Below are 27888 nucleotides of genomic sequence, written 5' to 3' on the forward strand. Positions count from 1 at the left end.
ATCACTTTACTCATTAAAGAGGGAGAAGGCTTGCTTTGGAGCAGGATGTCGTTATCACCACCCTGGTTGATCTTGGGCGAAAACAAACCTTGTCGTATGGCAACTTTGGAGCTACCAGTGTTCAGCGACTTTACGGTACCGTCCAAACCATGAACTTCGCATTTAAGGCTGCCCTCACAGATCTAGTGAACGTACTTAAAACTTAAATTAACTCAGTTTCAACAGAGAATTATTTCCATAAATTTAAGGTTTCATTATGCAGTAAGGCTGTGAAATTCCAACATTCATTTTCGATGATCTTTATTTAAAGGTAGTTTTAGAAAAACGGCTTCGAGATACAAAGCTTTATCATCCGGACAAAATATGTTTTAAATACTTGTTCGTTTCTGAGCTATTTGACGAACTCGGATTTTTTATTTTAGAATAACAGAGATAAGAAATACAAAAGATTCCATACTCAAAGATTCACTATTGAGAAATTCATATATTTTACTGAATATACCCTCACGAAAAACAAAAGGATATGCAAAAAGGTAAATAAAAAGTAACAGTCAACAGTTAAGCTGCATTATTGTAAGATGAGAATTTTTGGCGTGCAGGAAGAAATGGCATAACGTCACATTTGTTCTATCAATTAAAAAAAAGTTAACTTGATCTAATAAGGTATTTCTCCCGCTTTCCTGGTGTGTCTTCGTGGTGTAGTGGTTCTGTACAAGTAACCGGTATTCCAGAGGTCGGTGGTTCGTTTCCTGACGGAAGCGATTGCTCATTTTTCATCTTGCCTGCTTCCAAAAAAATACCTATGTCTCTACAAGCTAGCTAAATAATATCCCATGGAGGAAACAGGCCTACAATGAGTCAGCCAAGTACTGGGCGAGAACAGAATTAATTGTCTTTTTTAAAAAAAGACAATTAATTATTTAACTGAGTACTTTTTTTATAAGCTATGTCTAAATAAATTCGAAAATAAATAAATAAATTCAAAAAATCTTAAAATTAATCCAAAAAAATTCTAAATGAATATTAAATCAAACACCTTAACCATAAAAATCAGAAAGTAATGAAAAAAAATTACTGGGGAACAAAACGTACAGATTTCTTTGCTCCTGATGAAGAGGGATCTGTACCTGTTTGCCTTCGAAATCTATAGAGTTCTTGACTAAATCTAAACCAAACATAAGGTTGATGCTTTGTTAATTTTAGATTAAGTTTTAATTTTATCTACAACTGTTACCGAATTTACAAATCTTAAAATTTTTTAATATAGACCTTAGCTAATTGTAACTGATGGCTTTGATTTCCTAGCTATTTAGTCAAGAAAGCTATATTATTTTAAAATATTCCTAACAGTTTCCGCTTTAGCAAATTCGCTGAACAATGGTTAGGCTAAAGTTAATTTGAATGAACTAATTTTAGGATTGTAAATAATATATCTAAAGATCCACCTTTCTTTGCTTTTAGCGAAATATCTTGGGCACTCTCTGAGTGGTTTGTTTCCAATAGACTTTTTTGTCGTATATTTCGAAATTATATAATGAACAATAAATTGATTGCATTCATAGTTCACCTATTTTTCTCAGAAATTTTTTAAGATTCCAATAAATGATCATAAATTTTCTCGCCTCAAAATTAAATAAAAAAATTTATGCGGTACGTGTTTAGAAAGTGGCTCCTCAGATTTAAATTTTATACTTTCCATGTTTTAAATCGTTTTTTTACCACAATATCCCAATACGTTTTCGATCTTAATTTCGTATTTAAAGGCAAAATATCTCGTTTATTTATTTGTTTTACCTAATTTTATTCACCAAAGTATAGCATTGTATTTAGACACACACAAAAATAAATAAATAAATAAATAAAAATATTAATAATAATAAAAAATACTTAGTTTTAGAATAATAGCTGAAATTTTATTGCTCAATGTTTCATGTGCTCCTGTATTTTTTCAATACACTGCTTGATTATTTCTTTGCTAAAGTTTAATAGGTTGTATATCTTCCAAATATTACAAGCTAATTTACCAGTCTTATATATTCGTTTAAATTAATTTAATAGCGCTTTAAAATATGCATTGCTCTCTGTTATTTTTTTGTGCTATTTTAAATCAAAGAGAACGGAGCATAAAGGGCACATTAAGAATACAAAAATTCCATAAGTGATAAAAAATTCCGAAATTCCGCAATTCTTTTGAAACGTAAGAAAGTTTCATTTTATCTGCTACACTTTGAAAACTTCCTATAACACTGCTACGTAATTACATGTTCCAAAATATTTAAAGAGGGACACAGAAGAATCCGCGTATACTTATGCTTCGTATTATTGAAACAAGTTGGCGATTATAAACCTGTTGGAGTTACGGCAACCCTGTACCTGCGCGAAAACTTCTCAGTATTGAAATCAAATACCTGCTTTTCTTTAGACGCGAGCTTAACCCGCGACCGCGTCGACGCAACAAATCGCTTCAGAATGCAACCGTAAACATTAAATTTATTTTTGCAAACGATAATCAGCACAAGTTTTATAACGTCTAAAAGCAACATTTTGTATAGAGCGTGAAACATTAAATCATGACGTGAAGTGACTGAGTTTCATCAACACAAAAAAAGTGGATAAGAATGTGGAGTGTTTTTTGAGTTGGTTGGGTCTCATCGACCTCCAATCGTTTGTAACCGAGGAATTATGTGTTCCAAGACATGCCGCTACCTACATCTTCTCTTTTTTTGGCATTGGTTCTTACAAGGTAATATTTCTTATCACTTTTTGTATTCTTTAAATGTTTTTTAATTGAACGTACATAATTAGAACTGTGACTTCTTCAATTGATTTATTAGAATACAGTCATCGATTCTTTTAATGATAGCATCATTTTTACATAAATTATTGTTTAAATGCATATTTGTAATAAAGCATTAAAATTTTGTAATACATTAACTAACGAAATTCAAAAAATAAATTTTTCTAAAAATTCGGAAAAAGTCTATATTGTATGGAAATGACTGTTATTAATTACTTTTATTATTCCCAGCGTCAGGTTGCCGGGTAAGTCGGGTGTCAAAATTATTTTATGATCCGTGATAGTCATGTTTTTTTCTGCATAAGATAACTAACTAACAAACTAGCTAAATAAATAAAATAACGTTCGATCCTTTAAAAGAGCTCTGTGTGTAGAGTGGTAGGGTATCTTAATTACTCCTAATTTAGATTCATTTTTAGTTTATTCGAAGTTCTGTTGTAATTGGTATACATCGTTCAATGCATACATTACATGTTTATTTTATCCTATTCCTATCATTTTATTACTAGGATCATTCTGAAATTTTTTAGATATAGCTAAATGATATATGTTAAACTTACCATATCTTAGGTATGTTCAAAGTAGTTTCCTACAACATCAGTGAACACTTTTAAGAGAATTTACAAAATATATGTGCTTCAAATTATCCGTTTCTTGGAATCTATGAAAAATGCGTTTTCATATCTTCACGAGTCTCAATTCTGGAATGAAAACAAACGGCCACGTAAACTTAGTTTTATATTAAAAAATAGCTGACTGTCACGCATAGCAAAATCAGGAGCATAGGGTGGATATTCTATCACTTTTCTAGTACTTTTGTTCAAGAAATTCCACTGTCGGTCTTTGGGAATGAGAAGATGCATTATAATGGTGATCCATAAATTCTCGAATATTCAGTTCTTGAAGAGTATCGGAAAGGACTACCTTCTGTCCCTGGACCTGGATGGCTTTGAGCTGTCCTCTACTTTTGAAGATGACAATTATACATTACTTTATTCATTGCTTTTTTTTTTTTTTTTTTTTTTCTATACTGGTAGGAGATCATCTTCAAAGACCCATACTTTACTTTCTTGATGTGTTGGAACGTTAAAAAACGGTATGTATGTTTCAAGACGACTTACGATTTTAGAATGCGATGTCCTCCATCATTAAATAACTTTAGGATTTCTTTACTGATTTTGACTAGCTTCGATTTTTTTATGTTTTGTTAATTTAAGGAGAACTCAACGACAAACTAATTTTTTCATACGCAAGTTCTTGAATAATTTTATGTATAGCTGCGGTCGCATGGCCGAAACATTTTTTGAAATCCTAGGTTACAAAGGATTTTCTGTTACGTTCTTCACTCAGGAGCAAAGTTCGATCTTCATGGTATTCTGTAATATAGTAGCACGAGGCGGAGTTCCATTTTCATATGTTAACTATAGACGTTAAAGGCTTCTTCTTGATTAAGGCTCACTTCTAAATGATGGGAAGTTATGGCGTGATAATTCTCTCGCGTCAGCTCCATTTTCCTTTCATTCAAAATTTATTCTAGGATAAATAAATTGCAATTATTGCACAAATTATCGTCTGCCGACATAAGAGGGCTCAAATTAACATATATAATAAATAATTTTTTTAGGCGTTTGTTGACTGCCTCTGCCTAAAAAATTTCAGACTTAATTATGTATAACTGCAGCTTTTATTACCTATGCAAGCAGTACGCCAGTATCATATTTTATTTCCAGGAAGTTCTTGGAACATAAAAAGTTAAGAATCATTACTTAACGCAAGTATGATATTTTTTATTATGGCAAAGCACTCGAGGGCTTTCTGTATAAGAAGAGGAATGCCTTCGTGGAGAATTTTCTAAGGAAAACGGGCTCGTATTTACTTAAATTAAGAGGTGCAGGAATTGAATAATATCAATAAATTTTGAATATATTCGAATAAATATTTTCGGATTCAACTGTGTAAAGATTTTGGACATTCGTTCCCTAATTTAATTTATCTTATTGTTTTCTCTAAATGGATGCTTTATTACAGTTGAAAAAACGCACCTTACATGTATATACGCTTACCATTGGATATCTACAGGGGTTGGACAAAAATATGGAAACACCTTTAGAAAAACATGTTTCTTTGCTTAATATAGTGTAGGAAACCCGTTGGCATCCAAAACAGCTTGCAGTCTTCTCGGAATGGATAAATACAGTTCCTGTATGTTTGCCAAGGGAATATTATACCATTCTTTTGTGAAAAACGGTGGCAAGTTCAGATAACGATGTTGGCGGTGGATAACGAGAACGCACTTTCCGTTCCAATGTAGACCACAAAGGTTCGATAATATTCAGGTCTGGTGACTGTGGTGGCCAGAGGAGATGGGACAACTCATCCTTCTGCTCAGAAAACCAGTCCTGAACAATGTGAGGTGTGTGAACAGGATCTTTGTCGTCTTGGAAGACACCATCACCATCGGGGAACAAAGCTTGTACCATGGGATGAACTTGATCGGCCAAAATGTTCACATAAGTCTTGGCAGTCATGTGCCCTGACACAGTTATCATGGGGCTAGCAGAGAAGCACGATATGGCTGCCCAAACCATAACAGAACCCCCGCCATGTTTCACTCTTGGCAACAAGCAGTCTGTATTATAGGCTTGAGATGGCGTTCTCCAGACGTAAACTCGGCCAGAAGTGGGAAACAATGTGAAAGAAGACTCGTCAGACCATATTACTCGCTTCCACTGCTCTATAGTCCAGGCTTTATGACTTAAACACCACCTTTTCCTGTTACGGGCATTAGCATCACTGATAAGTGGCTTCTCAATTGCAGCACGGCCAGCAATTCCCTGTTTATGAAGCTCCCTTCTAATTGTTTTAGTACTCACAGGGTTCGGTAACACAACATTCATTTCAGCAGTAACTTTTGCAGCTGTGGTCTTCTTATTTTTCGTCACAATTGCCCTTAATGATCGTCTGTCACGATCACTCAGGACACACTTTCGTCCGCACTGTGATTTAGCAGATGATGTTTTTTCGCTTTTCAAATATGCGGAATAATTCTTCGATACAGTACCTCTTGATACACTAAACACCTCGGCTACCTTGCTTACGGAAGCACTTACCATACGTGCTCCAACAATTTGCCCACGTTCGAAGTTTGTTAACTCTGACATAATGCAATGACAACCTCACATAACAGTACTCCGACAACAACTGAACTGTTTAGCACATTTACGAAGTTGTATAGGTGGCGTCAGTAGTCAAAAACGCCAGCGCCACCTACATATTTCATTAAAATCAATTTTTCGTTTCAAACATGCACTTCACAAGGTGTTTCCATATTTTTGTCCATCCACTGTATGTAAGGATAATGTCATGTATATGGAGTGCTGAATGTTCTCCAATTCAGAAACCTTCACAATGGTCCCCAGCGGTCCCCATTTGCACTTTTATAAACATAAGGTTTTAATCCGGGCGGGGGTTAGCAGCTTTCGTTTAGATGACAACACCTTTACTTTAATGTAAGAGTTTAGTTTTCTACTTCAGTTTACAACTTTGGTTAAAATCTGCTTGCATAAGGCTGCTAGAACATTTACAAAGGTAGTTTTTATAAAGCCAAAATCTGACCTTTACGAAGTTGCCGGCACTTCTATGTCTAGAACATATCTATGAAGGTTGCTGGTTTGGCAAACACCGATTGATAGACACAAATGTGGCAGAAATTTTTGATGAATTCCGAAGCAATGGTCCTTTAGAATCATGCTGAAATATTATTGTTGATGTTTAATTTTGCAGACTACCGCATTAAGCAATGCTTGTAGAGTCATTAGGTTTATTGGAAGCAGAAAATATGAAAAATATGCAACCGCCTTCGTTGGGAATCGAACCACGGACCTCTGGAATACCAGCCCAGCGTGCTACCGTTACACCACGAAGGCACGCTAGAGATGTGGGAGAAATACCTTATATACTCATTATCGTTTATCTCTCATGATCAATGATCATTTATCTCTTTACTAGCTTTACAACTGTAATCGATGTACAATTAGATCGACTACATTTTAGTATACACGACGTTTTCGCGGCCAGCAGCCTAAAATAGTTACTGTAATCAGGGATGGTCATAACTAGCGCGGCTGTGGGAAGTGACCGGTGGGCTCTTATGCGAATAAAATGTATGCATAAAATATGGTAAATTAAAACTAGTCGATGACCTAAAGAAAGTAATTTATTTATTTTATTTCTTTTTACAAGATCATCAGATGTTTCTTTCCATTTCAAACCTTTTTCATTACTTTCAAAATGATGTAAATATAGACTTATGGCTTTTGGAAAATCTCGTTGCGACTCTGAAAACTTTCCTGAAATCAAGTATGCGGTTTAATTGACCTGAAATTTGGCACTCGTGTATTACAAATACAATAAAGAGTTAATAATTAAATAAAAAAATGATGGGAAACTTGCTAAGAGGAAGAATATAAATCAAAACTAAAACAACAACAACCAAAAAAAAAAAAAAAAAAAAAAAACATAAAGTTGCATAAAAAATATAATAATATAATGTAGCAAATAATTGGAAAATCTTTGTGATTCTGCTGAAAACTTTCCGCTTTGAAAAAGAACCAAAAATTTTCAACTATTTATTATATTATATTACAATATTTTTATGTTATTTTTTTATAACGAAAATTTAAAACGTTTTGCTTTTGTTCCAGTTTTGATTTATATTCTACCTGTAAACAAGTTTGCCACCATGTTTGATTTAATAATCATCTCTTGATTATTTAATTAATTTCGCAGCGTAAAGCGAGACTTTAATAATAATTAATAGTCTTAATTCTGAAATTTCTTAGTTCTTGTTTGTATACATATATATACAATGATTTTATTGCGTCCAGCTATTGCCATTTCGCAGGTCCGGCTAGTAATTAATTAATAATAAGAAATGAAGAACTGCCTTCATGGCTTTTAAATCTCATAATTTGTTAATGAATAAAAGACAGATGAAATTTGAATAAAAAACTAAATATCTTACGCTTTACAGAATGGCCAAAAGCTAACCCATGGAAGGTCAAAATATTTTATTTCGGGCTGTGGGAACACATTTCTTTAAGTCGCAGAGTTTTCTCGTTAAATTTGAAAGACTCATATCTTACACTTTATCGTGTATCTGCACAGTGCTTATAAACTGCCGAGTTTATGAATCAAAATTTCAAAAGTTCGCACAAAATATAAAATAAATGAATAAAAAAATTCGAAATTCGAGTTTAGAAGCGCACATGTTCGGGTGGAGGACTACGTGTGTTCAAAATTTGGCGGCTTTAGGTTTTGCCCTTTTCCACAGTGCGGGTAAAATGCATACATGCATACTATTACGGATTTTGTGTTTATTTAGCTATTTTTAGTAGAATTGTAATTAAAATTGTTTTATTTTCCCGTGCAGTGCAGCGCGTGACGAGTCTTACAGCTACGCAGAAAAAGTAAAAATACAGGAGCATGAGCATTTAATAAATAGATATCTCGTAATTTATAGTTAAATTTAATAAATGCAATTGGATGTTAGCTGTAACTGTAATTCTACTCTTTTTCTTTCCGGAAACTTCGAGAAAATAAAAATTACCAGAATTTTCTCGTGCATGATTAAAATGCTTTAAAAAGTCGGAGCGAAACATCTCAATTCAGTTGTTTACTTAGTACTGTTATTAATAATAGAGACTTCGCGGTGAGATCGAATTAGCTTTCTCTGAGCTTTGGATTGAGTTCTATTTAACGTTTTAGTAGTTTAGAATATAACTACTGTGTGATATGGTGATATTGCATGAATATCTGTGAGGAAAAATTTCAGCATTTTGTTTTATTTCTTGTGATAAGAATAAATTTTATTGACTTTTTATCGGACTTGTGCATTCAATCTATTACGAACCCGAACACACGCAACAATGCATATTCTTCATTATTTAAAAGCAGAGTTAGAGGTGAAATAACAAGAAACGGGTGTATTAGTTTAGACCTTATCCGACAGGACACAGTTACTGGCAACAACACGTCAACCGCATATTTTTTCGTAAATCGGCGCTTGATGTAAGTACTGTTCGAAGAATTCATTTCTGAGTACGATATTTTATATGAAGACTTCAAATCTCGCTGCTAGAGACGATTTGCTCGTGGTGGGATCAGTGAGATGTAAAACAAAGGAGGAATGCATTTACAGGTAATAACGAAGTTTTTGTTTCCATCCAAATTATTGTATCGAAAAGACAACAATTTCGAAAGAAGTTCCAGGAAAAATTACTTTAAATATATTTAATGTGTTTTTTCATCTCTCTCTTTCCTTCTACCCTAGTTCTGTGCATTTTAACCATCCGCTCTATAAATAAATTCAGCATTATAACCCAAATTTTGAGTTTTAAATTTCTGACATTTTAATTCGTCATAGATTTGGACACTTGATTGTAAAATCCGATGCTTTAATTAACAGTAAAATGTACCTTTTCTTTCCCTAACAGTTCAGGAGCATAAAGACGATTGAATTTGTGAGGTTTAACGCTACTTCAACTGCCAACCCAGAACCATACAGACAGTAAACTTATCTTTCCATGTTACCTTCCAGATACAGTTTAACACGAACACAGATGTAATAAGTTTGAAATAAATTATGTATTAATCCGTCAGATGACGGTTAAACAAACTAACTCCATAATAACAGAAACTTAAAAGTCGCTGTTTACGGGAAATGTATGAAGAATAACAGGTGCCTAAATAAGCTTTGATCTGGAAGTAAATATTCACGAAGCAAATGAAGCTAAAGTCGATAAATCATTTCAGTAAGAGGAAGGTATAATTCATCAATGGTAGCTGCCAAAGGTTTTGGCATTCTGAGTTTTCCCTGGTTTTATTCTGAAATTTATTTTATGGGATACTAAAATTGAATAAATCGTGCAGCTAGCTATTTTTCACTTATAATTTAAATTATAATTTTTCTTTTAAAGAAATTAAAAATTTAAACTAATTTAAACTAAATTGATTTCTGATTTGCAAGATTTTATTTTCTAATTTAATGGATTTTAAGAGATTTCTTCTTATTTAAAGGACTTGATCCAAGGAAAATTTTATCTAATATTCTTCCTTTTATCTGATAAATATGATTTAGAAATTGATGACACAGGGCAGAACATGATTTACGGAGTGACGGAATTGCTGCATTAAAGACGTTAATAGTCGTAGCTCTCGATTTAAATATTTATTGTTGACAAAAATTTTTCTTTAAACCAACGCAGATAAAATGGCGCAATAAACGCCTGTTCTTTTGCATTTCTAAAGGCGAAGCAAAAGAGCGATTAGCTAGCAGGAGAAGCAGAGAGGAAATGTGACGTGCTCAAGGTGAAATCTCGATTTAGAACGGGTTAATTTCATTTTAGATAGCAATTTGATTGTTTAATTTTAAGAGATTAAAATTATTGTGAGCTAAATCGTTTGTGTAAGATCACGACGCATTTTAGAGAGATTTATTATAAGCAGTTACTATTTTCACATTATTGCAAATTAAAATTATATTTTGATTTACATTTTTTAAAATCTTAATTTCATATATTACATTCTGCAGAAATTATTTAATGAGCTCTGTCATGTGGTACAAATATTAAAAGGGTTTTCTCACTGCATTTAATACTCAGGTTTTTATTTTCTGAATTTATGCGATCTACGAACCAATTGAGTGGATAAGAATATTAAATATTCGTCGTTCGTTCCGGTTTCTTTTTCTGGTGAACGGGCTGCCTGCAGGTGATTACGTGAATTTTTCCAGTGCAACCTGGATACAAGCTGTTTCTCATAAGAAACTTCCAAGTATCTCTCGTTAGAAGGTAGAGAAATTTCGAATGCTTTGTTATTATTTTTTAAGCAACCATTCCTTTAGTTCAAGAGCTAATTAAAGTGATTTGGACTTGCTTTAAGTGCTTTGTGCAGCTTCGGCAGTGGTGTTGAAGATATAAAACAAATTCTTCTTGAGTACATTCATCATGTCCAAAGGGGAAGATGTTTCAAGGAACTTTGATGCACTTGTCTGTATCTTGGCCACCAGTTTTTTCTGAACGTTTTCGGACCAAAGAGACAGTTTTCTACTTTTTCGAGATTTCTTTCTCAATTTAGATTATTGAGTTCTCTTTATTTTATTTCTTATTTTATTTTATTTTTCTTTTACTTATTATTATTTGTTAATAATTCCCCTCACCCCCACTTGCAGTGCTATTACACATTTGCTTATTAATTTTAGTGCTATAACTTAGTTGTATAAGCCTCGTGGTATACTTTGTTGAACACGAGGAGTTAAAATTAGAGTTAACAAACAAACAAACAAACAAAAACAAAAAAAAAAAATTTCCTTTAGTTTTATGTTCATCTATGTATAAACACCCTACACTTTCTATATAACAGATTTATGAAATGATTTGTTATCTTTATGGTTGAAAAAGCGAATGAATTGACAACTGTCAAATGGAAATAAGAGCGGAAAAATAACCCAAAGTTTTCCCATGCTTACATTTGTTTCAGTGACACATTCCAAAGTAATTCCACGAAATAGCTTTTAACTCACTAGAAATCTGATTTCCCATGAAGCTTTTAAAGGCTGACATAATCAACACATACGCTTCAATGAGTAAATTTATTTCGATAATGACTCACATGTGAAAAAATATTGGAAGAGGGGGAAGAGAATGCTTTACGTTAACTAAAGATATAATTCTTTCACTTAGGAATCCTGAAACTTCCTAGTCTTTTATTTTATGTTACCTCCTGCAAATAACTGACCCAGTACTCAGGGTCATAGAAATAAGATAATGCCACTTACAGTACCTAAGCACGTTTCTCCTGTAAAGCTTTTGTAAAATATAAAAATATTTTTTTTACGTCACATTGCTAAACTTCCGTAAATCTATTAGTATCCCCGCGGTGCTTTTCAATGAACGGGGCGGAGTGCAAAATTTATTTAGTTACTTATGGCTGTTATTATTAAATAATGAGAATTTCTACCAGGTGATTTTTATTACATGAAACCATTTTTTTTATACATAAAAATAAGAATATGCAATATAAATATTTTGTATGGGTATTTTTAGGAAGAAGAGTGTTGGGGAAAGTAATGAAATGTGAGCATTTTCAGATGAAACTCATTTAAATGGATATGTTAGAAACAATTTTCAAGATTCTGGACATTTAAAAATCTACAAGCTGCTATTTTTTAACAGCATTAATTCTTTAAGTTCGGAATCGCAAAGTTCGGTTACCGCGTGGTGTGTAAAATCTTCTGTTGGCGTTTTCCATGCAGATTTTACTGAAGTGAAGTTCATTTGCCAGCGGTGGAAACACTATAACTGATGTCCCAGGATTCATCCGGATTCCGTATTTATTTCGCATGCTTGATGGTCTTTCCAAATGCTGATTTCATCAAAACGGTCCAAGACCTCACACGGCAAGAATAGTCCTGGTCATCTTCATGATATCTTTAAAGTGTATTGTCTAACTGTTATTCCCGATTGACCAATGTCACTGGATATGACTCCATATGACGGTTGCCTTTGGAATTACTTGAAAGACAGAGTGCTTAAGAAGAACCCTGTAACAATTGACGAACTGAAAACAGGCAACAGAGGCAGCAATTTTCGTCATTTCTGGCTATAGATTATTCACAGTGATGCACAGTTTTGTTCTCAGGCAGCGCCATGTGCATGACAAGCGAGAGCGACACAATCAAGTTATTGCACTTTAAACATCGAAGCCTTGAGATTATTCTTCAGAAGTAAGAAGGTCTTGTGACAAATGGCTTATCAGTTGTGAGTAATTCCAATGGCTACATGTATTGATATCAGCCGACATGTATGTATGTTTATTCTTGGCATTGTGAAAAAATGGCGGCACTTAGAAACAACCAGATTTTCAACACACATAGTTCTCTACCGGAACATGTGTTCTTGAAGTCCGAATCTTAAATTTCAAATTTGCTTTCAGGTTACCAGCGACGCTGAACTGACTTTTGGAAATTTCACAAATAGCTTTACAGACTTTTCTCATGATACTTTAATTTTTATTTATTTAAATACCCCTCCCGTTGTGAAGTAATGCTCAGTCATCAAAATCTATTCTGCTTGAAAAAAACTCATCTCCATCTTGTAACAAGCAGACGGTTTTCAAACAAAACGGCATAAATTACGACTGAAATTTCGTGTGATGTACTACTTGTATAGAGGGTCATCCATTTAGGTAGTTTTCCATTAGGAAATTTAGAATTTAAAACATTTTTTAAAGTTTGATGTGCGCGTCTTTCTGACTACCCTGTGGTAACCCTATTTGCCTGGTACATTTTAGTGTTTTATTTTATTTCATTTATTCGATTTTCTTGGAATATAGTTTTTCTTCTATATCTCAGAATATAATCAAAAAAATATGATATATAGTTAGAAAATTTATTTATTATGTATTCAGTTTAATATTAGTTTAGAAAAATATGCTCTTAGTTTTCTTCCTTTCAAAATGAAATAGTAAATAGTTAAAAAATTCGATTTTCACCACTTCACTTCCTTCACTTGCTTTTACGAAATTTTGACGCATTTTTTAGATGAAACCATGGAGAATTAACGACTATACGTCAGAAGAAACCGTGGTGGATTAGCTACTGTATGTCAGAAGACGGAAAATGCCAATTTTGTAACCAGATCGTTGACCTTAATCTTTCGACCACGTTACCAAAGAAGAGCTAAGCGTTTGAAACATTTCATCAAACGTGTCGTCGCCTGAGGTGTCTTTGCTCCATTACCTTGTTATGGATAGATAAGCTTGGAACACACATCTGTCAATCAAAAAGTCAAGCTGCATTTCCGTATTTACTGCAGAGTGGGTAAACCCTTTATAATGACACACTGGTCCATACAATCAGAGTGCGCATAATTTGTTGACTGCTGCATTTATATAAACTGTTATAATAAAACACATATTTCCTATGTTAAAAGTGGAAATGAGACTTGGGCTGGATTAACCATAAAGCAAAATAAGCACGTGCTTAGGAATCAACGAAAGGAAGCACCACAAAAAGACCCTTAGGGGCTGAAGGAAAGAGGGCACTATAAAAAATTACTATTGCCGATTTTACGTACTATGGAATGTATGATGCAGATGAACTAAGACCGTGAGATAAGGAATGGGATAAAAACAGACTTAAAATGTACGTAAGCGCACCAAAAATCTATTATGTGCTTAGAGCCTTTTACAGGTCTTAACACTGTCCTGCACAGCACATTGGAATTTTAAAATCTTATGAATCTATGATATTCTTATAAAATCTTATGAATTTTACAAAGAATTCTAGATTCGGAAATTCAAATCTTCACAATTTTTTAGTCTTTCGAATGTTCCGAATACTCACTTAAAAATCGTTAACGTTTTTTTAACTCAGAAGTTTGGAAAGATTAATTTTATTGAAGATCAATACAAGCGTTTGTTAAGAGAAGAACGTGATTCATGCAATTTCAGTGGTTCATGAATGAACAGTATCATCTCAAGTCTTCAAAGTGTTCAATGTTTGGTATTTTTATGAAAACTTAATCAACTTTTCGGTTTCTCTTAATTTTCTGGGGGTAATTCCATGTTGAGTGCTGATCCGTGTAATTTTCTATATTTAACTCTGTTTCTTCTTAATCTTTTATTTCGCACACTTGCTTTCAGTTGAAACATTTCTGAAAATAATATTAAAAAACGAATAGAAAAGAAAAGGAATGTTTCTTATAATTTCTGTTTTTCGCTCTCTTTCTTCCTCCCTCATATAAGATCCTAATTGTGTTAAAGTTGAATTTAAGTTCTTTAGACCCATTAAAGTGGCAAGTGAGTTTTTGCTCCGTTTGAAATATTATGACAAGGTCCTAAGAAGGTCGTAAATAACCATTATGTTTAAACTTTTAAATTAAACAAAAGTCACCGCTTATAATAAAACCCGCCACTTACGAGTATTTAAAATAACAAAATCTGAAAAAAATTAAGGTATTGTATGAAGTGGTTTCCTTAAGCCGGCTCAATAGTTTAATGGCATGTTTTAACGTAGGCTAGCGAAATGTTTAAAGCCGGAATATTCACTGGCAAAGCTGGGCCTATAACGTAACTGCAGGGGACCCTGCCAAAAGCTTTAACTCTTATATTAACATTCAAAACTTTCACCAACTAACTTGAATTCTTTCAAGGACTACGAGAGAGGAGAAGTTGCAGTAAAGTTTTAAATTATAATAATTGGTTAAGTAAAATAAAATACTTTACAAACCTCAAAATTTAAAATTTTTTAATTTTATTTGTATCTTTTTAATAAATAATTATGTGAAACACTTATAGAAAATCTAATTCACCAATGGAGGATGTTTTTTGAATAATTTTGGCCGCAGAAAAATGAAAAGTGTGATTTTTTGACCAACAGTGCTAGGCAACAGGGAATTTCTGTGTTTCATTTTTCATAACATATGCCTCTTTTTCTTTAACGCGAAATTTTAAGGCTCTTTTAGGACCCTAATTCCAAATAACTGCGTATTTTTCAGAATTGTATAGTTAAGTTTTTTTTTTTTTTTTTTTTTTTTTTTTTTTTTTTTTTTTGTAATCAGCCTAAGATTTCAAATTTTGCTTTGCTCTATTTTGTATATGGAGCTGCTATAACATATAATCGTGCACTTCCCTTTTTTATTGCAATCGGCAGTGCCAAATATATATATATGTGTGTGTGTACCCACCCCCTGACTCGGCTTAAATGTTCTTACTCGGCCTTTGTTTTCGTAAACGATGGTCGTAGTCACACGTTTAAAAATGAAGAAATGTTTTAGATGACGAAGATATTCATATTTTCGGAATGTTAAATTAAAGAAATGATTATTTTTGGACAAATAATGAAATATAGCTTTTAATGCTGTCTTCCGATTCCTATACTTAACATTTGGAAAAGTTTTAATATTCGTTATGAAAAAATAAAAATAGTGTTTGACTCCCGACGTCAAAAATTGACCGGGATATTTAATTTAAAAATTTGTACTTTTGATGTCATTATCAACTTGTCTTGAGAGATCGGTTAATAAAGTTCGAATATTTCGTGGAAATAAGAAATTTAAATTAAGTGCAGCAAAAAATATGTATAAATTAATATACAAGAAAATCCATATAATGTCCGTATTAGATTTTTTTCCCTTTTTGCTTTTTGATAATTTATTAAATTTCATTTGCATATTCTTACTGAATAATGGTGTGTTTTTAAAATTGTATTTTTAAATTTCTTATTCATTAAGAGTAGATTTCAAATTTTTCTTTTCTGAAAAAAATTTTGCTATTTTTTTTTTTTTTTTTTTAATTGATTCTTTTTGTTTTCTTTTTTTCCCCTTATTATGCAAGATTCGAAAACCATTTAGGATTCCGATTCGGATTCTAGAAAATTGAGGATTCGTTCCATCTGTAATTATAAATCAATAAAACGATATACTAACTTGACATATTATTGAGACACCCTATTTTTAGGCTTCACCCACTTTCTTTATTAAGTAGTGGAAAATGTCGCCTCTAGTAAACTTATAGAAGACTCTGAAATTAATTTCTTTTTTAAGTCCAGCTACGCCTACGCTAGTGAATTTTACGAGCAACGCCTTTGGCTAAATTCTTGCATAATAGGATGAGCTTCCTAATTCAGCCAATAAGCCGAGGCTTCCAAGTGCGCCTCGCCCGACAGGACTGGTGCTGCAGCTGCTATAGATACTTGGGACTTCACCGAGTCGCAGATACTTACTGCGGTAAAAAAATCTCATTAGCGACGATCTTCCACGCCTTAAAAAGATAAAAAAGAGTACTTTCCTTGTCAAAATGTTGCAAAGGATATTTACAGCATCTACGACGTGGTTTGATTATAAAATAATATTGGCCACTGTGTGTCTCATGCATGCACATATTGCGATCAGTAGAAAGTACAAGTAATTTCAGTTATCTGAATTGCCTGGCTTAGTTTCTTCATCGAGTGATTTATTGGCCTTTTTAATTATGTTTTTTTTTATTATTATTTTTTCGTAACTATAAATGAACATCGGAATTGAATATCACCTTTGTGTAACGACCCCCTCCGCAAAAGACTAGAATCTTTGGGAAACCAACGTGGGCATCTTTGAGAAGATTTAGTATATGTATTTTTTATTTTTTCAAAGAATTATCAAACTAGATAAATATGTATTATATTACTGTATGGCCATTAAATTGGTGTCGAGTTATTCGATAAATAGGCAGCTTATAATCATTAACAGAAAACTGAATATGTACTCCATTAGGCGTGTCCACCATTGGCGGAATGGACAATACTGGTAAACGGCCCGATTTCAAATTCTGTTTGTAACATATATATCAGACACTTTCTTTTAGAAAGACTTCCACGAAGGCAATTATACTTCGCGATGAAAGATTAAATAAATACTACTACTGTCTTTTGCTTAAGCTTTCAATTGATGCCAATATTCTTTTTCTAATAATAGACTGAATAAACATGGCACTGTTAAGCCAAGTTCCTCTGCACAGAATTTGTTGTTTCTTGCGTTGTGTTACTGATTATTATAAAGGATAAGTGCTATTATTTAGTACACAGTTTATATTGTTAACTGTTTAATCTTCAATGAGAAAAAATATGACAAACGGGGGAAATATTCTTGTACCTGCATTATACTAAATATGCGTTTAGCCTGTGTAGAAAAAGTCTGTTCAGTTACTTGGATGATGTGTCGTTCCATAAATTTCGGGTATTTGAAGTTCTGTCGTGCTTTCAAATTCGGTAATCTGTTTCAACTCTCTACTATACTTTCAGTCTGTTTTAAGTCAGTCTCAATGTTGTAAATGTATTTAATTAGGAAAAGAAGTCATATAGACCCGAAATCCAGTTTTTTTACTATGAGAAGAAACAAACTGTTTGTACACATGTCTGATACCTACTCTAAACGGGACTTAAAAGTTAATTTCGAAATCCCTGAAGCGGCTTTTGAGATAATATACAAAACAGTAAAACATTTCGCTTCGCATCAAAATATTTCGCTTTCTTTTATGTATAAACGTATTATCCTCTGTGTTCTTATAGCTTAGGTTAAATTAGGTTCTTTTAATATGAAAAACACACTAGAGTTGTATACCTAAAGAGAGGGATGCCTTCATAAAAGACTGTCTGAGGGAAACTGGTTTTATTTATGTTACACGTGGGGAAAATCACAAAAACCAACCATGCAGTAAGCCCGTTATCCGTTAAGATTTTAAAGAATCCCAAATTTCTTAGAATGCTTCATAATATTCTCGACTTATAAGACCAAGAAAAGTGGCTACCAAGGAAGATCTCTGAGGTGGGGGAAGGCAAACAGGGCCTACAATTTTAATATGGCTTCATTGAGTATTGTCAACACCGCCTATACCAGACATTTGCTCGCATCTATGTGCCATGTTCCCATCTGTTGCTACGAAAGGTTTGCCTCCCTTCCTATATGCGATTTTTTATGAATTGTTGGTGTTTGACTAAAATAACAGTGACATAAATAGTAATGAAACTTTCTGGCCATCGAAAAAAATCGGATTCCATTAAGAACATAACTGTCTTATCTGCGATATGTGCACAAGGAAGATCTTACACTGCATAGGCCAGCAGCAGTTTCAATTCAGCTAGACCAAAATAGGATATTCTTTACAAAGCGAAACGCATAATATCCTGAACAGCTCTAACTAACAGGCATACAAAATGGAAGTCGATTTGCAGTCTATGAACAAAACATCTGTCTTTCTTTTATATAAAAACAACCTTAATTGAGGTATGCAGCTTATTAAAAGTATATTAGGAAGCATTTACTTCTTTTTTCGTTTTTTCAGGACACCGGTGACCGATCGACATTAAAAACAACTACCACCTTTTCTTTGCTCTTCTTTCAGTTGGCGTATGGCTCGTAAATAAGCCATTAGCCGAGTCGAGAAGAGAATCGGGACATTACACTTTCAAGCCATGTAAAATAGGATATTTGAGGCGTGAAGTTCAATCTGCTGACGTCACAGCGTTCGGGGGAAGGGATGGACAGATTAGGAAAGCTTAAGATCGGTGTCCGATTTTCACTTTGTGACGCTGAGGTCCAATTAAAAATGGGAATTTTTGTAAAAGCCGGCTTGGACGCATAAGAAATCTATAAAATATCGAAAGAACATACAGGGAAATAAGAAAAAGGCTCTTTGTTAATTTTTGAAGTAAAACTTGAATTCCAATAATCTGTTGGCAACTTGCCTTCCTGTTTACAAAATCGTCGACGATATTCTAGAAGTTTTGTTTTATTATTCCAACTGCTGTTCTATGAACGACTTCTTAAACGCAATGTTACTCGCTGTTCTTAATCGATATGCATTTATAAAAATATCTTCTACGCTCTATAACACTTACAGCATTTTAATGAGGAAGACTCGCACAGTATGCTTTCTGGAGGATGTATTTTAAAATAAACTCCAAAAGTTCAAATCAACTTGCTTCCATATCTCTGTTTCATCTTCCCAAGCACTTAACAGAAATACAACTTTGAATTGTTCCTCTGTCAGCGAGGAGCTAGTTCTTATTAATACACTTATGATCATAATTTAATTGACAACCGTACTTCGCATACAAAAATTCGTTGGAATAAGGAAAGCATAGCAAGAACACAGGATCATATCTGTTCCCCTCCACCTCCATAAATTTTAAAATTTTGCCGCTCCTAAATTTGGCTGTTCGGTGCCTCCTCTAAATTCTAAATTTTTTGCCATCTTTACATTTTGTTACGCGTTATTTCTTTAAAATCTAAAATTTTAACCCCCCCCCGGTGCAACGGCACCGTTTGCACTGACTCTGGTGCCGGTCCGCAAGAACACGAAACAGTTGAAATCTCGTTGTGATTTCTATATCCAGTGTAAAAACAATTCTTCCTCAATTCGGTTTTATATGACAATTCAGAATCCCATGATTCTTTATCTCATCAGTGACCAAGTGGATCACGATGAGCTGTCCGGGGTTTCCTATATGCGCAACGTTAATGTATATAACGTTGTATTTACTCACACGTATGATATACGTATAATATGAACAAAACCTTGAAAGTGAACATGAGTTATTTTATGGTTTCTAAGGCCTCAGGGAAGAACATTAGTCCTTCACGAAGGCAACCATAGTTAGATGTACTATAATCCAAGAAATTCCAATCCCTGAACCAGCTAATTAGCTAATAATCTAATTGAAGAAGAAGCTTGTTTCTGTTTTAAGTGATAGGTGTGAGCAAAGGTGCTGACTACGCACTTTACCAATAAGGCTTCGTTCAGGCAAAGGTTTTGTGGTGTAAAAGGTAGTAAGTTCTTTCACATATCTGTGTAACAAGTTTTCGTAGCCATTCAGAAAAGGTAAAGTAGCGCATGCGTAAATGTACAGCTGACTCAGCAAAACCGTCGACTGGATATTAGTTTATATTTGCTTCGCTTTAATTAGTCGGTTCTTAGTCGAAAAATTAGAACATTTAGACAAAATCTTGAACCAGTTTTTATGACGAAGCAAGGTCTAGTAGTCTAGCAATGAAGCTCGGCTTATAGCTCTTATGAACGAAAAAAACCATCGTCTGAATAAACCTAAAGAGGCTATCACATATGGCGACAGTTCCTGTGAGACGGGACTTTTCTGAGAAACGACATTCTGGTAGCACTGGTTTAAACGGGAGGATTCCTAGAAAAAAGAACCGCGCTGGAAGCGAAGTCTTGCCTAACGACGGAAACGATGTAGCGGCTACGCGGGATTTTTTTCAAACCTCACTGAAAATGTTTCGGCTGGAGCTCTACCGGGTAGAAATTGCCCAATGAGACGAAAGTTCTGCTTCTGAAGGATCACGTGATCCCAATCTGAGCAATAATCGATTACAGTTTGGCGTTCAATTCTTTGTAGTAAGTGAAAATGGTAACCTAGTTACGTGGGTCTCCTGGAAATGTGCGGGTTCTGAGAATTGTCCCTTTCGACGTCAAGTCCCGCATAGCCGAAACATAATGTGATTGGGACCTAAGGCACTCGCCCAACAATGGCCAAGCGATAAAGTAACTAAACATTAGTACTTCGACCTGAGTTAGGATACCGACGAATGGATGGCTGCATGAGACATTTGGCGGTTTTCTGCAAGATTGTGAAAATAACTTGTGCTTTTTCGTCTCATAGCTATAAGCTTAAAACTGTATTGTTTATTCATGAGATTTTTCTTTAGAATGAGATCTGCATTTTAATTGCAATATAACCAAAAATCTAGCAAAGAGTTGAGAGAAATTTTTTTCACAGTAGTGGTCTTAGTGTGTTATTTTATTTAGCCAAGATGCTTTCGGTAACTATTGAAAATGGCATGTATTGAAAGAGAAACTTTATAAAGTAAGTCTATAAGGTGTTTCTCCCGCCTTCTTAGCATGCCTTCGTGGTGTAATGGTCAGCACACTCGGCGCGTATTCGAGAAGTCCGAGGTTCGAATCCCGGCGAGGGTATTGCTCCTTATTCCCATCTCCAGCATCAAGATAGCCTAACGTCTTTAAAGGGGCGCACGAACTAAAAACATTGGTGGATGATGATTCTCCGCCACCAGCATTTGCCAACTGGGTCCACTAATCCTCAGTCGGCCTTTAAAAAGAGGAGTATATAAGGCATTTCTGCTGTCTTCTTAGCATGCCTTCGTGGTGTAATGGTCAGCACACTTAAGGCGTATTCGAGAGTCCCGAGGTTTGACTCCCGACGAGGGCATTGCTCATTTTTCAATACTCCTGCTTCAAAATAACCTGACTCTACAGGTCTATAGGGTTTTTGAGGCCAGGAAACGTGAAAAATTAATTGTGTTCTCGCAGGAATTTGAATCACGAGTTTTCCAATTGCTAGCTGGTTATGATAACTACTTGTATCACGAGAGTACACTCGAAAGAATGAATCGATTCCTTACAGTTTTGAATTTTGTTAAAGAACTTATGGATCTACTTGGAAAAAAAGAAAAAAAATTAAAAGCCGTGGTTTTCGAAGTAATCCTGAATCAGACGTAGCTTCTAAATGTGAGCAGTTGCAGCATGGAATTGTTCAGTACATAAAGCTGTATGAAGAAGGAACTGAAGTTTGAGGAATTGCAGCACTGAAGTACACTATGTGATGTATATTTAAAATGACTAACTGTAACGGCGTTCATGCTATGCTATTCCGTTGTGGTGATGCACGTGTTGTTGTGCTAGCTTAATGTTATGTGAACTGTTTTTACATAAAATTTGAATTATTTTAGCCATACTCATTAGTTGAGTCTACTTTGAAAGTGTAGAAGTTAAGTGGAACAAACTAAACAAGAAGTTACATACTATGCAAAAAAAGTACCTGTGAATATGAGAGATTGCAGCATTGAAATAGTCACTGTTAATAAATGTAAGGGATTACAGCATAGATGCATTCACTGTAGAAACTAGCCGTATTGCACCGCCGGGCTGCTTTGTTGTGATAGAAAGGAAAAATGTATAATGAATTTAATGAGTCCAGGCAGTATCATGTCATAAAAATATTTTATTATTACTAGTTAGATATTTCATGATGCAATTTTTTTAAATCAATCTGGTTAGAAAGTAGATAAACATTCGTTTATGCTGAACTGCGTTTATTGTTTTTAAATGTCTTGGCTCAGTAACATACAGATTAATCGAAAGCTTTACTGAATGGCAACACGTTGGCCCGTCGAAGATAAAAATATTTTATTTCAGGCAGTGTCAACACATTGCATTCAAATAGTTGAGTTTCTTGATTAAAACTGAAAAATAAATATTTTACGTTTTATCGAATAGCAGTAGTCCGGGGCGCTAGAGATAAAAATCTTTATTTCGAACAGTGTTGCTACAGCTCGCTTTTAAGTTGCTGACTTTTTAGTAAAAATTCATTAAATTCATACAAAATCTAAATGTATATACTGTAAGGAAGAAAGTCTGTGTGTTTGTTCGCTAATAACTCAGTCACTACTATAACTTTCTACAGTTCTTTTCTGGGTCCTGGAAAAAGTCGACGTCTAGCCCCCCCCCAAAAGCTAAAATCAGAGATATTAATTAAAAATTCTTAAAATGCTAATTTTCGCCCTAATTTTTCCGAATGCCAACAGTGCTGATATCAGCAACAATGGCAACAGCGATATATCAGCAGCAATGGCTTCGTGCCATTGTTGCTGATATAATGAGACAGAATTAGTTTATTTTTCTATCGAAATTTTTATATAGGTTCCATATCGCTCAAAATAATTCATTTTGCTCAAAATAATGATGTATTAGTTTTTATTTTTGCTGCCCAAATGGCAATATGTCATATGGGTAGATATATCATATGATTCTATGATTACATATTCAGTTGTGGTACATGTATTGAATATTACTTGGCATGTTTCTTTGGCAATTTTTATGCATTACAATGACGCAACCTTATGACCTTATGACGTAAGAATTTCAAACGATGTCATGAGTAAAATAATACATTAATCTCAATCTAACTTAATCTAACTAATCTCAATCTAACAATCTAACTTAACTATTTTTAATACTAGCGGAAGTACTCGCATCGAGTACTTCGGCTAGTATTAAATAAATAAAAAGAAAATTTGAAATTCAAAACTCTGGTTCGAAATGTACATGGGAAAGGAATATGTGTATTCAAAACTGGGTGGCTCTAGTTGCCGCCGTTTTTCAAACTGCGAAGAACATACATGCATTCATATACATGTTACGGTGAAACACCGAAATCTGGAGAATGTCGACTTCCACCGGTGAATGTCAACATTCACATAGTCTCTTGGTGTATGTCCGAAATATTTTCCAAATACTCTTATTTCTGACTTACACCGGTCAATGTCGACATTCACCATGTACTAATGGTGAATGTTGAACATATAGCAATATTATATTATATTATTTAATATATATTCCGTAATTCAGTCACGAATAAACGCACTTGAGACTTGAAATAAGAACTTAGGAACATGAGAACCTAAAACACACAATACATTCAAAATGAGAAAGGAAAATAATAGAAGTTAAAAACTTACTTAATTATACAGTACGTTCTAAATGAGAAAATAAAATAACAGTAATAAAAAACTTACTAAATTATGTGATTCAAATCTTATTTATTGCAACAACTTAAACTATTACGGCACTTTATGACCTCTCTTTTCGACTTACACCAGAGCATATCTGTGATTGTCGACATAGACCGGTGAGGGTCCGAATATACAAGAATGTAGTGCAATATTCGATCTTTCACCTACGTATTTGGTGAATGTTAACATTCTCCGGTGAAAGTCGACATTCTCCAATTTCGGTCTTACACGGTAACATATACACACAAATTCTTCATTATTTTAGTAACAGAGATAACTATTTTACAACGTTTGTCACTTATATTTTCTAATGATAAAATGATAAGAAAATAAATTTCAACACATTAAAGGGTCTGCCTTCATTAACCCGGAATCTAGTACGGATACTTGTAAGAAGGTTAAAAAAATTATTTTGTATTTTTCAATAGAATTCACGAAACGGAAATCTTCCGTTATTCCCAGATTAGCTCTTAAGAAACACTGTCTAAAGAGGTCGGAAGTGTTGTCATTCTTGTTTTGCGTTTTATCCTTTTATTCAGCTTTTGCCCTGAAGGTAAGGATGTAAAGTTAGTAGGTTAGGAGCATTCGACTGTGAAAGATGCAGAGACTGGAATGTTTCTGTCTTATGTTTTCACTCGCTACTGATCACGAAACAATTGTCGAAACGACGAAAAATATTTGCAATATTTCTCATTTTTTATTATCGTGATACTCTTTATACGAATCATACACATGTATGGGGAAGTAATTTAATAATGAAAAAAATTCGACCTCCATTCTTGACGGATTAACGAGTTTTGATCTTCAGTTATATTAAAAAAGTACTTTCCTTTTTACAAGCATTAGATTAGAATACGATACCGATTTCAGAAACTAATATTCTAAAACTAATCTATTGATGGCTACTTTATTATGTCCCTAATTTTATTTCCGTATAAATTATCTAAAACTTCTGTTGATTAATTGGATTTCCTTGAAAGCTTTTCCTTATTCATCGAGATCTTTCAAATTTTATGTAATTTTTACCATCGCGGTAAACGTATAATCTTTAATTTATGTTCCACGCAGCCTTGCAAGTAATTAATTCTCAGAGGGTTTGCTTTCATGTAAGACCTTTAATTAATCTATTTATTTTACAAATTCAACAATATATAAGTGCTTAACTAACTGAACAATTTAAAACAATATATAAGTTAAGTTGTTAAACAATATATAAGTTTGAACAATTTAAAAGCGATAAATGCGCTTTTTATTTTAAATTTTTATTTTATTGTTTTATAACATGTTTTAATTGATATAATTTAAAAAGCATTTAACAATTATTGAAACAATTATTGAACAACAATTATTGAAATTGATCAACAATTGATCAACAATTATTGAAACGAATAAAAGATGATTTTAATGTCATGTTTTATATATCTTGATACATAATTATTTGATTTGTAATTGTAGTTTTTATGTTATAAATCTTTAACTCACGCACGCACGCTGTATATATCAAGGAATAAAAATTAAATTAGAAATGGTGGCTAACTATAACAGGAAGAAAACAAACAAAAACTGAAACAAAAACAAAAATTTTTGTACAGTATTATTTGTTGAGGATCACGTCGAAGCAGTTACGTCTTGATGATCAATTAAAAAAAATTACATTTAATTTTAGTCGTATTCTATACTAATATTATAAAAAAATTACTGACTTTGCATTTTTCATTTTTATCTAAATTATTTTTTTTATATTTGCGTTTATTTTTGAATTATTTATTAATTTTTAATAATCATCCAGCTATAATAAATTTATTTATTTTTGCATTTACTTTTGAAATATTTATTTTTTTTTAATAATAATCCACATAAAATTCAGAACATGGCTCTGTTAAAAATTTTTTTACTACCTTGAAAAGAGCAAAGAATTTACAACTTTAGTTATATTATTTTTTTGTGATATTTTATTATCATAAAATGTAATAATATAATTAACAGTGGAAAATTGTTTTGCTTTGATTTCAGTTTTGATTTGTGCGTTTCCTGTGTGCTAGTTAGCACTATTTCTGATTTAAATATTATCTTTTGATTATTTGATTCTTCTCACAGCAATCTGCGCGACGTTAGTTATTAATAATCTTAACTTTGAAGTTTCTCTTGTTTATACCTAATAATAAATAGATAGATTATTTACAGAGCTGCTAGATAAATTATTTACAGAGCGGCCGAGCGGTCAAGTCGTTGGTCACTGGTAGTTAGGTCCAGGGCTCAAATTCCGAAGAAAGGGCTGGGTGCATAGGCGTTCTCGTGGTTTTCCTCACGTGTGATGTGAGTACAAGGCCTTTAGAAAGTCCTCCAACAAAGCATCTCTCGCCTTAGATAGATAACCCTCGAAAGCTTTGCCATAATCAAAATAAACTTAAACCAAAAAATAAAAATTATATTTAGAGCAAACTTAATTTTAATTGGCAATAGTTTCTCTTATTATTCATTTGAATTTGGGTTTTCCACTTTCTGTCTTAAAAATAGTAACTATTTATAACATATCTAAACTACGGCATTTAAAAATTAATCAGCATCATAAGATCTTATGTAACGCTGCAATGCAGATACCTTTTACTCAATCACTGAATAAGATTTCTATTGAGAACCGAAACTTTTTTACACTTTCTCACACTTCTGATTGCGTTGGCATTTCTGTCTATTGTATTAAGATATGCTAAGCTTCCATAGTGACCAGACGAGCCTTTCTTTGCATAGTGACGGGAAAAGAATTGAACAATATAATTATTTTTAAAAAATGAGTTCTTATTCAGAGACTGTTATAGAATTAGTACCGTAGAAAACGTTGGCAAACTTTATTATTCGTAGCTAGCTAGTAATAGTCGCATCAATTAAAAATTAGAAATATTTTAGTTTAATGAATGTTTTTTATGATTATTAGATTATGATTCTAAAGTAACAAAACTTCATAAGAATATTAATAATATATTTATATTTGAAAACTTTAAAAAAATTATTTGCGTGAAAATTCTTTCGGCATACCAGTTGTAACAAAATTAAAAATTAAAGAAAGTTACACGCTAATAAATCACGAAAGATATCACTGAATGGCATTTAAAGGGGAAAATTAATCTTGAATTATTCTAATTTATTTACTATTCCTTCAAGGCGAGCTAGATATGACGTCAGATATCCAAAACTCTGAAACTAAATATCTCGGTCAATTTTGGGAAATTCCTTTTATTATTATTATTATTATTTTTCCCAATAAAAGTTTTGTAGATATTACAGCGGGAACGTATACAAACTTAGATTTCGTTATTTAAAAACAATGATTATTTTTTTGAAATTCTCATAGCATGAATATTTGCATAATTCAAAGCATTTGGGCATTTTTGTGATTGGTATTGGTAGTATATGTCTAAGACCAACGCTTACGAAAATAAAGGCCTAGTAAGGGCTTTTGTGAACGCATTATATTAATGCACTCACACGCTAAAATAATTAAAAAAAAAAAAAAAAAAAAAACAGTATTTCTGCAGTATGCCTAATAATTTGTCGTTCTTTTAGGAAATGTGGACCTGCAGAAAAATGAATTGCATGTCATGAAATGGACGATAGTAGGCGCTTATATAGTATGATGCTGTAAATAATGAGTAGCTTTTTTTTTTGTACAGGTGGTCCATAATTTTGTTGTTTTCAGAGCTGTAAGTCGGTACATTTCAACTGTGTCCATTTTTCATCAGATTTAGTGGCTCCAAACTCAGATAAGCATGTCTATAACACTAGATGACTATAACTTAATTTTTTTACAGTTGTGTGGTTGCGTAGCATTGTTCTGTTTGAATCAGACAAAATCCAATAGAATGGACGCACGGGAAGAACGGGTGGAACTCAATAATAAAGTCAGTAGACAAATATGTTTAAGCTTTTCCGAATGCTGACATCACTCACTTA

At 33.2% G+C, this 27888-nt stretch overlaps 1 protein-coding gene across 2 annotated transcripts in view; it reads left to right on the top strand.

Moving 5' to 3' along the window:
• Nucleotides 1-2413: 2413 nt before the first annotated feature.
• LOC118186648 (tyrosine kinase receptor Cad96Ca-like) overlaps nucleotides 2414-27888 on the top strand; it is a 127530-nt gene continuing 102055 nt past the window's right edge. For both annotated transcript variants that reach the window (XM_085824107.1, XM_085824108.1), the window contains exon 1: nucleotides 2414-2743. In XM_085824107.1, coding sequence (XP_085680233.1) covers nucleotides 2683-2743 — 61 coding nt within the window. In that variant the 5' untranslated portion in view covers nucleotides 2414-2682. The remainder of the gene's footprint in view (nucleotides 2744-27888) is intronic.

Source organism: Stegodyphus dumicola, chromosome 9, assembly GCF_044657685.1.
Source record: "Stegodyphus dumicola isolate Sdum_Otavi_A_Nest chromosome 9, ASM4465768v1".
In the NCBI taxonomy this organism is placed as follows: domain Eukaryota; kingdom Metazoa; phylum Arthropoda; class Arachnida; order Araneae; family Eresidae; genus Stegodyphus; species Stegodyphus dumicola.